Below are 14,008 nucleotides of genomic sequence, written 5' to 3' on the forward strand. Positions count from 1 at the left end.
GGTGAGCATCGCAGCACTTCTGCGCAAGCACATGCATAGCAATGCTCATCTGGAGCAGAAGGACAGGCCGGCATACTGCTGAAGCAGATATGAGACCCTCAGGCAGCGCAGGGCTGGGGCTAGGGCCAGGGCTACTGGAATCAGCACTGCAGCAATGGAAGTGGAGGGGAGTGGTGGACAGCAGCAGAAAGGATTCTGGGGTTTACCAGACCCCACCAGTGGAAAAGAGGCTCAGCAGATGCCCAAAGGGCTAGTGGAGTTTTCCAGGCTCCACTAGCAGCAGGAAGTTGAGGCCAGATGTGGTGTCACTGTCAGGAAGGCTAGATATGGGTATTCCCCCAGCAGGAGCTGTACAGGGTTATACAGCAGAGCAGGGAAGAGTCTTCCACCTGTTCAGCCACCTCCCCTGGGTTAGGCTCGAAGATTCTGGTGGCTGGCAGGACTTTTTCAGCAGAGTGCATGACAGGACATGGTCAGAGGCAAGGGCCATAGAAATTCCAAGTCAGCAACGAAGATCAGTCTGAGGAAGGCACACTGGAAGAGGAAAGCAAAAGAAGGACAAGAGGGCAAGGCTGGACAGAGAGGCAAGGTTGGCAGAGCAGTAGCATGGAGAGACAAGGCAAGAAGAGGGTAAAACATGGGCTAAACTGTAGTAGGGGTCTAAGGGGGGGGGGAAAAAAAAAAAGGAGAGGCAGGGTCAGGAATTCTATAGCTCTCTCCCCAGTTGCCCCATCCAGCCATTCGTTCCATTTTCTGTGTAGGCAGAGCTTACTGGGAGGGATGGCAAGTGAAGCTAGCAGGGGTGCAGCCCCTAGCAAATAAATACATAAACTAGAGAAGGGATAAGATCTTGTTGGAAGCATTTATTATTTATTTATTTTTAAACTCAGATTGTACATTTGATTAAAAAAAATATCATCAGAAAAATGAAGCTGACAGGGATTGCTGCTCTGGGTATGGGTCTCAAACACCCTGATCCTCCTGGCCTTACCTTATTGATGGCACAGGCAGTCTTCTGCCGTAGGAATCCACTGCTGGTCCGGGTAATTTTTGACAAATCCTCACGAGCAGCCAGAAGCTGAGCCAATGTAATGGTAGATTTATGGGACAGTGTGTGGCGCCTGGGATAATACACTCGAGCAATCTCATCTGTTTTCATCTAAATAAAGATTTAAAAGTAATCTCAATGATACAAATGCACCAATATATAGGTCGTTCCTTACAGGCTGCCAAGAGACTACCAATTTCTGAAAAATAAATCACTCTCTGAAAATTTGTTTCAGATGTGCTGAGTGCCTCTGTACTTTAAACAGCAGGGATCACTTTTGCATGAAAAACTTATGTCAAAGTTTCTAGAAACTTTGGCACACTGAGCATGCCCAGCATGCTACTATCTACACATCCACGTAGGGTCTCTCTTCAGCCTCATTACACAGAATTGCGAGAAAATAAAACATAGGAGAAACCCAACTCTGCAGGGTGGTGGGCAGGTTTCATGAGGACTAACAGCCTGATGTCCAAGGAGAACACCTGTTACAGGTAAGAAACTCTGCTTTCTCCTAGGACAGGCAGGATGGTAGTCCTCACACATGGGTGAATCCCTAGCTACAGTCTACTCCCAAACAACTACAAGACCAACAGACACATAATCAGGTGCCAAAGGACACAACACTGGGGCTGTTGGTAATAGAGGGAGACAGCCTGAACCCAAACAATGGGCCCTAGGCAGGAAAAATTGGGTTCTACAGCAGGAAGAGATTCCGAAGGATGGACTGGCCAAAACTGCTATCGCGTTGGCCATCCTTGTCCAGACAATAGTGAAGTGTGGAGAGAACTCCATGTCACAGCCTTGCAGATCTCGTCCACAGGGATCGCTCGCAAATGGGCCACCGAAGTTTCCATGGCTCTGACAAAATGAGCCTTGACATGGCCCCCAAGCTGCAGTCCCACCTGAGCATAGCAAAAGATGCAATCCGCCAACTAGCTGGACAGTGTCTGCTTAGTAACAGCAACTCCCAATCTATTCCTGTCAACAGAGATGAAGAGTTACATGGATTGCCTATGGCCTGCTGTCTGTTCCAAGTAGAAGGCTAAGGCTCTTTTGCAATCCAAGCTGTGCAGAGCTCATTCGCCCTGGTGAAAAAAAGAGGCTTGGGAAAAAAGGTGGGCAAGATGATTGACTGGTTAAGATGGAAATCCATCACCACCTTAGGGTCATTCTGTGCATGCACCCTATCATGAAAAACGTGTGTAGGGTGGATAAGTCATCAAGGCCTGAAGCTTGCTGTCTCTGTGCGTTGAAGAACCACCACCAAAAACATGACCTTCCAGGTCAGGTACTTGAGGTCACAGGAGTGCAGCGGCTCAAAAGGAGCCTTTATGAGTTGAACCAACACCACATTGAGGTCCCAAGACACAGCGGGAGGCCGCAGGGGGTGCTTCAACTGAAGCAGACCCTGCATGAAGCGTCCCACCAAGGGCTGTACAGAGATGGACGAACCATCCACACCCTGGTGCTAGGGTCCAATATTACTCAGGTGAACGCTTACGGAGTTGGTTTTTAAACTAGCATCCGAGAGGTGCAGGAAGTAATCAAGCAGCTTCCGTGTGGAACAAGAGAACGGACCCAAGCCGTGGCGCTCACATCACAGGGAAAACCCTCCTCCATTTCAGGCTATAAGACTTCCTAGTGATAGGCTTCCTGGAAACCACCAGGACGAGACACATCGTCAGACAGGTCAAGGGGATGCAGAATTAACCTCTCAACATCCAGGCTATCAGGGACAAGGACTGCAGGTTGGGGTGGCGCAGCCTGCCCAGATCCTGCGTGATAAGTTCTGGGGGAAGTCCTCACACTCATTGGTTCCCGGAGGGAGATATCCCAGAGGAGAGGGAACCAGATCTGTCTCGGCCAGTTAAGGGGCTATGAGAATCATACTCCTCCCCCCCCCCCAATCCTGTTGAAGCTTCAGGAGAGTCTTCAGAGGACTTGGAGGATATGTGTACAGAAGACCCTTGCCCCAATGGTGGGCAAAGGCGTAGGAAGCTGGCTTGCTGTCCGTCCTGTACAGGGAGCAGTACTTATCCACCTTCCTGTTGCAGGGGGATGCGAACAGATCCACATCTGGGGTTCCCCAAAGATGGAATATCCACTGACTGGGGCTGGAAGGCGCGACTCAACCTGTCTGCCACCACATTCTCTGTCTCAGTCAGACATATACCTCAGAGCACCTTACCCTGGGACAGAGCCCATGACCAAATCTGCACTGCCTCCTGGCACAGGAGGAACGACTCGTACCTCCCTGCTTGTTGCTGTACCATATTGCCACCTCGTTGTCAGTCTGAATCAGGAGCGCCTTGTTGGTTAGCCAATCTTTGAGCACCCAAAGGGCATACCTGATCGCACAAAGCTCCAGGAAGTTGATCTGACACTGAGTTTCCTGGGCGGACCACAGTCCCTGGGTGCGGAGTCCTTCCACATGGGCACCCCAGGTGCCCATGTGGAAGGACTCCGCAGGTTGGACTGTGAAAGGACTGTGGAAGGACAACCCCAGGTTGGACACATCCGTGTAAGTACAATGTGGGAAGGGGGAGTTTGAAAAGTTATCCCCTGCTCCAAATTGGAAAGACTCACCCACCAAGACAAGGAGTCCCGGAGAGGTGGAATAACACGGATGAGCACATGGAGGTCCTGGGTGGCCTGCTGCCACTGTGACCACAAAGTCCATTGAGCTCTGCACATATGTAAGTGAGCAAAGGGAGTAACATGGACGATTGCGGCCATGTGTACTAAGAGTTGCAACATGTGGCAAGCTGAAATCTGCCGGCTCTGATGGACCACTTCCGCAATGGACACCAGCATGAGCACTCGATCGAGGGGGAAAAAAGCTCTGGCTTGAACTGAGTCTAATAGGGTGCCAATGAATCCCAACTGAGGTGATGGGTCGAGACGGGCCTTCAGGTAGTTGATGATAAACCCCAGGGATCACACTGCTCCCGCCTGGGTAGCACAACACCTGCAATCCTAGCCTGCGAAGGTGTGCCCCAACCACGGCCAGACACTTGGTAAAGAAGTGTGGGGCTGAGGTTAGTCCGAACGGCAATACCCTGTACTGGAAGTGTCCCCCCCCCCCCACCACAAATCGTAGATACTTCCTCTGAGTGTGGAAGATCTTGATGTGGGTATAGGCATCTTTTAGATCGAGGGAGCATAGCCAGTCCCCTCTTTGCAGGAGGGAAATCAGGGTGCCCAGAGAGACCAGCTTGAACTTTTCTCTTCTTAGAAATTTGTTAAAGGCTCTCAGGTCTAGAATAGGAAGGAGTCCCCCAGTTCTCTTTGAAATCAGGAAATACTAGGAGTAGAATCCCCACTCCCGCTTCTTCAGCAGAATGGGCTCGATGGCCTTGGCCATTACGAGGACGGAGAGCTCCTCCAAAAAGTATGTTCTTATACATCGTTGGACCCCAAGAGGGGCACGTGGGGGGAGGGGGGGTTTTGTAGGGACAACCAAAACGTTCAATCTGTACCCCCGACGAATGGACAGAACCTATTGGTCCGAGGTAATGCTGGGCCATACAGGTGGCTGTCTGACGCTCCCTTGCAACCAGTCAAAACCCCATGGTGGGGCTTGGCTGGGGGGCCTGCCGAGGCCTAGGGGTCTGCTTCTGCCTGGGGCAGCCCCTAGAGCTCCCCCCGCTGTGATCGGTGCGAGAAGCAGGAGGATAGTATTTCCTCTGGTGGTAGAAGGACCTCCTCGGATCTTGCCAGGAGGATTTCTTGGCTGAGGACATCGGGTCAGTTGCTGGAGGGTCTCATGATGATCCTTCAACTGATCCATAGCATCCCTCACTTTGTCCCTGAAGAGATTCTCGCCAATACACAGCAGGTCCGCGAGCACCTCCAGGCGAAGATCTGGTCAGGTCATCCTGCGGGCACCAATGCCCATGGCCACTACCCTTGCTGCCATCTCGAAGACATCATAGGTGGAATGCACCTCATGCTTGCTGTATTCGAGACCCTGCTGGACAACCATCAAGAAAGCATCCTGTTGCTGTTGAGGCAGGCGCTCGGCCATGTCATGGACCTGTTTCCAGAGGTTATGAGAATTCTGCATCATATATAGCTGGTAGGAGGTGAAACGGGCAATCAGCAGAGCACCCTGAAATATCTTCCTTTCAAGCACATCCAATGCCCTGTGTTCTTGCCCCGGAGGAGCAGAGACAAGGGTGCGAAAATGCTCAGCCCTCGAGGGAGGACTCCACCACAATCGATTGGTGTGGGAGTTGATGCTCCTCAAAACCCATAGAGTGCTGGACCAAGCACACCCCATCGGCCTTCTTATTCACCAGAGGCACGGAAATGGGGTGTTCCCAAATTCTAAGAAGCAATTCCTTAAATAGGTCATAGATGGGAACAGCCACCACCTCCTTTGGGATGTCCACAAAGTGGAGGACCTCCACCATTTTGTGTCTGGCATCCTCTTCCATCAGAAGTTGAAACGGAATGGCTTCTGGCTCACACAAAACCAGCAAAGGTTAAGTCCTCAGGCGGGGAACAGAGCTGTTCCTCCGGAGGAGATGGGTCCAAGAGAAGGCCAAAGGAGTCATCAGAGGAAGACTCTGAGGTATAATTCCCCCACGGGTCATAAGGAGCATCATCATCACTAAGAGTGCCCAGAGGTGCTGGTGGGGGGCCCTTCCCAGGTTCCGTGGCCTGGGCACCAATGGAATTGAGTGCCCCAAAGGACCCGGAAGCAGACCAGGCAATGCTGGCCGTGGAACGGAAGGCCTCTATGGTGCCACCAGCACCAATGGACCTTCCTCGTCCTTGGAACCCATGATGGAGATGGAACAGAGAGGAGGCAGCAATTTTGGCCATCAGGGCATCGATGGCATCCCGGGCACTGGCATCAGCTGCATGGGGAGAACACCAAGAAGAGCATCGAGGTGCTCCAGCAATGGCACCAATATTTGCTACCAATATGTGCTACCATATTCTCAAAAATCGACTACTGTAATTCCCTCCTTCTCGGCCTCCCCGCAACTACCATTAAACCTTTGCAGATGCTCCAGAATGCCGCCATCAGGATCCTAACCAATTCTAGCCGAGGAGACCATATCACGCCCATCCTCAGGAATCTCCACTGGCTTCCCATAAGCTTCAGAATCCTACATAAGCCCCTCACCATTATACACAAGACCATCCATAATCCGTTCTCACTTGAGCTAAAAATCCCGCCTCGTCTACACACCTCCATTAGACCGGTTAGAGCTGCTTATAAAGATTTATTTATTTATCTATAACTTTTTTATATACCGAGGTTCAATTAACAAGATTAATTATCACTTCGGTTTACATTACAACCAGCAAAAAATGACAGAGACAAAGTCTTGTTTTACAATGAACAGGGTAGAAGTAACCTGGATAAACATAAAATGGGTGAAGCAAGTACAGAGAATTGGGTCTGTATAACTTGGGCGAATAGCAGGGAAATTAAATAGGGGAGGACTATGAAGGCCTCAAGTTGGATAGTGTACTCATGATGCAGATAAGAACCAAGGCTGAAGTGAGTAGTTATGGGAAGGCTTGTTCGAATAACAAAGTCTTAAGTCTCTTCTTAAAGGTGATTGGACATCGTTCCAGCCTCAGTTCAGGAGGGAGCAGGTTCCATTGCTTGGGGCCCAAGGCGGATATAACTCTCTTACTGAGGGAGGTCTTGATGGAGGGTGCTTGAAGAGTGCCTCTCTGGGCCAGTCTAATTGGACGGACCGAGGTGTGGAGTTGCAAAGGTATTGTAAGATCCAGAGGAGTAATGTTGTGTATGGCTTTGTGAGTGACTGTTAAAAGTTTATGAAGGATTCTAAACTTAATTGGTAGCCAATGTAGATTCTTTAAAATTGGAGTTATATGGTCCCTCTTGTTGGATTTTGTGAGGATCCTGGCCGTAGCGTTCTGTAGTAGCTGGAGAGGTTTGAGTGAAATATCAGGCAGGCCGTGAAGGAGTGAATTACAATAGTCAATTTTGGAGAATATGATGGCTTGTAAGACTGACCTAAAATCATGGAAATGGAGGAGGGGTCTTATGCATTTTAGAACTTGGAGTTTAAAATAACATTCCTTTACTGTGTTGATGAAGCCTGTGAAGGTCATTTGGCTGTCTATGATTACCCCGAGGTTTCTTACCTTGGGTGAGAAAGTAGGGGACATTGACTGTTGAACGTTATTTAGTGGTACACTGCCATCTTGTGTGATTAGGATGTATTCCGTTTTGTAGGTGTTGAGTAGCAAATTAAGCTTTGAGAGGAGGTTGTTGATGTGGATGAGACAAGCATGCCAATGGAGAAGGGTTTTTTGCAGCGAGTCAGTGATCGGTATCAGGATTTGGACATCGTCTGCATAAAGGTAATATGTAAGTTTCAGATCGGAGAGTAGATTGCAAAGGGGGAGAAGATAGATATTGAATAGTGTCGGGGATAAAGATGAACCTTGAGGAACTCCTAGGGAAGAGATGAAAGGGGGGGATTCTTTGCTGTTAATCTTGACTTTGTATTGCCTATTTTGAAGGAAGGACTTGAACCAGTTTAGTGCGGTATTTTTGATTCCAATCTCCGCTATCCTGTCCATGAGACACTGATGGTTCACTGTGTCGAATGCAGCCGATAAATCTAGGAGGATGAGAAGACAGGGCCGTTTCTTTTCCAGGTTCATGAGGATGATATCTGACAGAGAAATAAGGAGAGATTCTGTATTTCTAGCTTTACGAAATCCTAGTTGGGCTGGGAGAAACTCGGAGAGTTGTTTGTTGACAATTCTTTCTAGGATCTTGGCGATGATAGGAAGGTTTGCAATAGGACGAAAGTTTGCTGGGTTGTCGGTGGAGAGGTTAGTTTTTTTTAGAAGGGGTTTTAAGATAGCCAGTTTAAGAGGGTGGGGGACATGACCTTGTGCTAAGGAGGCATTGATGATAAGCGAGATGGGCTTAGAAACTTCTGTGGCGCTTGAGATGAGAAGATTGGCAGGAATCGCATCGAAAGGGTGGGAGGCTGGTTTTAGTTTCCTCAGTAGTGATTCTATTTCTAGTGAGGAAGTTGATTCGAATTCCTCCAGGAATGCTGTATGAGGCAATGAGGCTTTGAAAGGTTGATTAGTCATAGGGATGAGAGGGGGTGCCGTGAGAAGAGGACATGATTGGCCCGGGGATGTTAGTATTGTTCGGGCGGCCAGTAAGTTAGTTATTTTGTCTTTGAAGTAGTTGGCAAGTTCAATGGATTTGAGAGCTGCTTTGTCATCTGGGATAGCCGGAACTGGAGGTTTAGTAAGAGAAGAAACCAGTGAGAAAAGGGCTTTTGGATCAAAGATGAAATTGTGGATTTTCTGGGAGTAGAAATCTTTTTTTGTCTGAAGCATTTTGATCCTGTAATGGTGCATGAACGATTTGAAAGATGCTAGGTTTGAGGTGGAAGGATTCCTGCGCCAGCTCTGTTCCCTTTTTCTAAGTTCGCGTTTAATGGATTTTAATTCTGGAGAGAACCAAGGTTTTTTCATGTCCTTGTTAGAGGGGATAACCTTAGTTTTTAGGGGGCAGGTCAAGTCTGCCACTTTACTCGTTATTTTAGACCATGAGGAAAAGGCAGTGTCTACGTCTGTGAGGTCCAAAAGGTTAAGCTCTGGAGAGAGGTGAGAGATTAAGGTTTCCTGCTTGCATAATTTTCTGAGTTGAATTGTGGCTTTCTGTGAAGAGTAGGGCGTAGAGAGTTGGTTGAGGAGTGACGTGGAGATAAGTTTGTGGTCAGACCAGGGAATTGGCTGACAGTCAATGTGGGATGCTTGGGCTAGGCTTTGATTGATAAAAATTAAATCCAAGGTGTGCCCTGCTTTGTGAGTGGGCTCCTTTATAAGTTGTTTGAAGCCCATGCAGGAAAGAGTATTACGGAAGGATTCGCAGTTAGAGGGAAGCGGAGTGGCGTCCACATGGAGATTGAAGTCGCCTAACAAGATGGCCGGGGCGTCAGAGTTGATGTGTTTAGCTATAATTTCTATCAGGGGAGATGGGTCAGAATCTAGGCATCCAGGTGGGGCATAAGTGAGACCTATTTGAAGTTGAGCCGATTTGAATACTGCAAATTCAAGGGAGCTGGACGAGGTAGTTGATTGAAGTGTTAGCCCCAGATTTTTTTTTTGCAGCAAGGAGCAGACCACCTCCTCTTTTCTTCTTTCTGGGAATGGAGAATATGTCGTATATGTGGATAGGTAATTGATTGAGCAGAACCGTATCTTCTGGTTTGAGCCAGGTTTCTGTAACTGCACATAGGTCTGGCGATTCGTCCAAAAGGTGGTCATATAGAAGATGGGGGTTTTTTTGTGAGTGATTGGGCATTTAAAAGAGTTAGGGAGAAAAGGGTAAGACCTAGTACTTGGTTAAGTGGTGAAAGCATGATGGGGATGATTCTTTTTTGTTGTTGTTGATGTTTGGTGATTGTTTGGCATGTAATAGTTGCTGGTCTTCTGTGATAAGGAATGTTCGGAATGGTGGGAAAGGGCATGGTGGAGGGAGGGGGTTTGGGCAGGATGGGAGGCAGGGAAGAGCAGAATGCGCTTAGCTATGGAGGGAGGCTGTCGGTGAGAGCTAAGAATGCTGGAGGGGACAAATTTTGCAAAACAGCCAGTTAGGACTGCAGGGTATGTGTCTCGGTCAGTGTTGCGTGTAGAACTGCTGTGGTGGGGTAGTGTAGCGAAAGGAGGGCCTTTCGTCTGAATCCTCACAAAGGGGCGCACTAAGGGGCAGGCCCCTTAGGTCGCGCTCCTTCGGGCGTGCGACGCCCCGGGAAGCGTCTGTAATTTAAGGGCCTGAAAACAGTGCTGGGCTAGACCGGCTGGGTTGGGGGTGGGAGCAGTATCACTCACCACGTGGTCCTGCTGCTTCTCTTTATTTTGCAGGTTTCTGAGCCCTCTTCTCCCTTTTTTCTCTTAATTTCCCGGTTCACTGTTCACTGTTGGCTCACAGAAGGGAGGGGTGAGTGGGCTCTTGCCCCGACTGAGCTGTGCCGACCGCACGAGCCCCTGCAGTGGAGGAGGAGAGAGACTGAGAAAGGATCGCGGCAGAAAGATACCCTCCATGCTCCCCCCACCAAGCCCACTCTCCACTCCTCCATAAGGAAACGTGCCTTCTCCACAGCTGGACCATCTCAGTGGAATGCCTTACCTCCAGATCTATGCCAGGAACAATGCCCGCTGACCTTCAAGAAAAGCTTAAGACTTGGCTATTCAAACAAGCCTTTCCTTAAAATGTTGCGGTACTCTCACTGTCTCAATATGTAGCTATCGGTTTAGCATCATGCTGTAATCATTATTACTATTATTGTGTTCCTCCCTTTTCACTCCACCCCTTCCTTTTCTCCCTAGCTCTAGTTACCCTCTCTTTACGACAATTTTCACATAAGTATATTGTTTTCTGTAACCATTGTCATTTAGTTGTTTATTCCTCCCACCCCAACCTCTCCTTTCTTTCACCCCCAACCTCTCCTATCTTCTTAGCGCTGGTAACCCTTTTCCCAGTTTATCTCGTCCCTGCTTAAAGAATAAGTTAACGTTATTACCCCTTGTTTGATGTAACTCACCCATGATCGATGTAAACCGATGTGATATGACTGTCATGAACGTCGGAATAGAAAAGAATTAAATAAATAAGGCGGGCACAGGCTCCTATTGCACCCTACGTTCTGGCTCCTCCTCAAAGGCTGTCGCCGCCAGGATGTGCTGAGGAGGAAACTTAACCAGATGTCCCTCAGAGCCCCAAAGATCAGTTCCTGGCACCGGAATTGGTGGGGAATGCCTTGGACTCCCGGCATCGATGGAAAGCGGTACCTCCTCATTGTGGTGTTGCTCCAGGGGCATCACAGCAGAAGCTGGTGCCAACCCAAGCCTGGTACCATGCGAGGATGGAGACTGACGACTATGCTTCTGGGGTTTCCCCACAGTGCTCTGCTCAGTCTTTCCCTGAAGGTGAAGAGGAAGGAGACGATCCAGAAGTCCTCGAATGAGAGGAGACTGATGAAGGCTGGTCTCCAGATCCCCTTTCCACTGGAGGTCCCTGTGCCTAATGGTTCCCCTAGGCACGTAGGCATCTATGCCCCCAATGCTGGTGTCGAGGGCTCAAACTTCTTGGAGCCAAGCAGCTTCTCTATTTTATCCAGGTGGGCACGCCGGCCCTTAGGGTCATCTCGTCACAGGAACGACATCCTCAAATGTCATGTGATGCCCTCAGGCATAGGATATACACATTGCACAGATCCGTAAGGGACACAGTCCAGGGGCACTGGGGGCACCAATGAAAACCAGACGCCATTAGGAAAAAATGGCCAGCGGGTGGCCAATGACTGGCAGATACCGAAGGACTCCGCTGCCGGGAACCGACTGCACAGAATGAGAAAACTTACCATGCTGCAAGACTTACTAAAGCCGGGAAGAGGGCAGTGGGACCCAACCATGGAACATAGTTTTCCAAGAAAAAATCACAAGCTCCACAACCCTGAGACCATAGCTCCGCAGAAAAGAAGAGATTGAAGAGGGACCCTGCATGGACAGTGGCATGCTCGGCATACTCAGTGTGTTTGATATACATTTTTCATGCCGGGCTCCATTTGATGATATCACCCATGTGAGGGCTAGCATCCTGCTTGTCCTAGGAGAATAGGAAAATCAACAATCATTGATATCTTTGTCACTCACCACCAATTTTCAGAACTTTCTAAGAAATTTTCAGACATACTTTTGGGCATGTATGGAAGTTCCCACCTTGCATACATCCCCAATCCACAGCACTGAAGTTATTGGCCTTGACCTACTTCTCCAAGGTCAGGCCAGCATAAATCTACAATCCAATCAGATAGCATTGTTTGAGACAGCAATCTCAGGCTTGTTGAGTCAAAACCTCCCCCCCCCCCCCCCACCCAACACACACTAGGTGGACTTTTCATGCTTTTTCATCTGCTCCAGAGTGCAGTGACTCTTTTGCAAACCACAGTATGATGTTTGTTCACTTTTAATGTAATGTGATTTTAAAAAAATGTGAGGAGTTGACTGATTAAGGTGGAAATTTGTCACAGCCTTAGGCAGAACCATAGATGTGTTCGTGGCATCTCTCTAAGGTGGATATGGTACTAGGGCCTGGAATTCACAAATTCTGAGTTGATAGAACATACACACAAAGTGATTTTCTAAATCAGATACTTTAAACTACAAGAGACCAAAGGCTTAAAGGGGTTTTCATCAGTTGGGTTAAATCAAGGAGGACACAGTGGATGTTGTGACGAGAGACTTCAAATAAAGTAAGCAACACATAAATCTTATACTTAATAGTTGTGCAGAGATGAGCCTTCCTTCTACATGATGGTAAACACCAATTGCACCAAGATATATTCTTCACAGAATTAGTTTTGAGTGTAGATTCTGAAATATGTAGGAGGTATTCAAGTAGTTTATGAAAATGGGTCTAGGGCCCTGCTCTCACACACTAGATAGCTACCCTCTTCCACTTAAGATCAGCCCTAGTACACGGATTCTCAAAACTGTCCTAGTGGCTCCACAGCCAGTCATATTTCCAGGATATTCTTAGGATGCTTAGGTAGATATAGCAGACATGTTGTATGACAACATGGACTAAGCTATAGCAACTAGATGTAACCACACCGACAGAAATGATACGTAGGGCACCTACAACTAGCATTCATTGTCCAATACTGGAGGTAACCTAATAAAGTAATTACATCAAAGTCTTAGGCCTGTCACCTATATTTCCACATATGCTTTTTATAACAAACCCTTGGGACTGGCCAACTCCAAGTAACTTTCCTCTCTGAGCTCATTCAGCTCCAACTTGGTGGAGTGTGTGACTAACCAAGCTCTTAGAACCAACAGTGACATTCTGCGTAGAATGGGAAGCAGTAACAGGCAGGCCACTCAGTGCTATGAGAAGGGTTGAACTAGTTGATGACTGCTGCTCTTAATATGATGAACAACTGCTTCTTCAATTCTCCTCTGAAGCAAGACTGATCAGCCAAAGACACAATGGGTCTCAACAGATGGACTGATCTTTATAGCCTCTCAAAGGGTACCAAAAGCTTGAAGCAGAACCTGAGTTGATAGAATGCAAAAATTCAATATAGCAAATAATGTCTCTTCTCAGCTGCTAATAAAAACTGGAGTTCCACAAGGTTCTGCACTCTCAGCAGCTCTGTTTAATGTCTATCTTATTCCTTTTTGTCCTCTAAATTCAATGTCAGTTACCAGTCGCTTTACTTTTCTTTGCCTTTCTCCTCTCAGAGCTTGACTTAAGTCTTAGCAGATTGTCTTTTATCCTTATGAAAACAGAAATCTTGATTTTAGGCTATCCTTTCCTTATGATATTCCATCATTTTTTCTGTTTGACAACCTTTCCATATCCATTGCTCAAAAGGTACAAAATCTAGGAGTGCTTCTAGACCTATATCTATGCAAGATCATGTAAAATCTGTTGTGAGTCCTCTAAGTTAAAACTTCTCCGCCACCTGAACTTCTGAACATTTTTGCAATCATTAATACTTACTTCTTTATATCTCAGTGTCCTCAAAATACACTCAGACCACTACAAATAGTTCAGAATGCCTTTGCCTATTTGCTTTCCAGAACCAATTTCTGTGTTCACATCTCGCCTGTTCTACAATCCCTTCACTGGCTCCCAATTCAAGTATGTATCGAATATAAACTTGCTACAATTCATAATCATCTGAACAATGTTACATCTCACTGGCTAAGTACAACTCAAACTTTATATTCCCTCCAGAGTGCTCCAATCTGCTTCTCAACAGTGCCTCAAAGTTCCTTCACCACAATTAACTTGGTTATCTTGAACATGCAAGTCCTGTCTTTTGGAATTCCCTACCACAACTCTGCAGCCAAAAAGATCCCAAAAGTTTTAAGAAAACATTGAAAAACACCAGAAGAGGACCAGAAGGCTCATATGTATGTCTC

General features: G+C 47.6%; 1 protein-coding gene across 1 annotated transcript in view; it reads right to left on the reverse strand.

Moving 5' to 3' along the window:
* FAM98B (family with sequence similarity 98 member B) overlaps window positions 1-14,008 on the reverse strand; it is a 197,801-nt gene that overhangs the window by 5,727 nt on the left and 178,066 nt on the right. Inside the window, 1 exon segment of the mRNA XM_029600204.1 lies at window positions 992-1,159. Within this exon segment, the coding sequence (XP_029456064.1) occupies window positions 992-1,159 (168 nt within the window).

This window comes from Rhinatrema bivittatum, chromosome 4 (genome assembly GCF_901001135.1).
Source record: "Rhinatrema bivittatum chromosome 4, aRhiBiv1.1, whole genome shotgun sequence".
NCBI lineage: Eukaryota > Metazoa > Chordata > Amphibia > Gymnophiona > Rhinatrematidae > Rhinatrema > Rhinatrema bivittatum.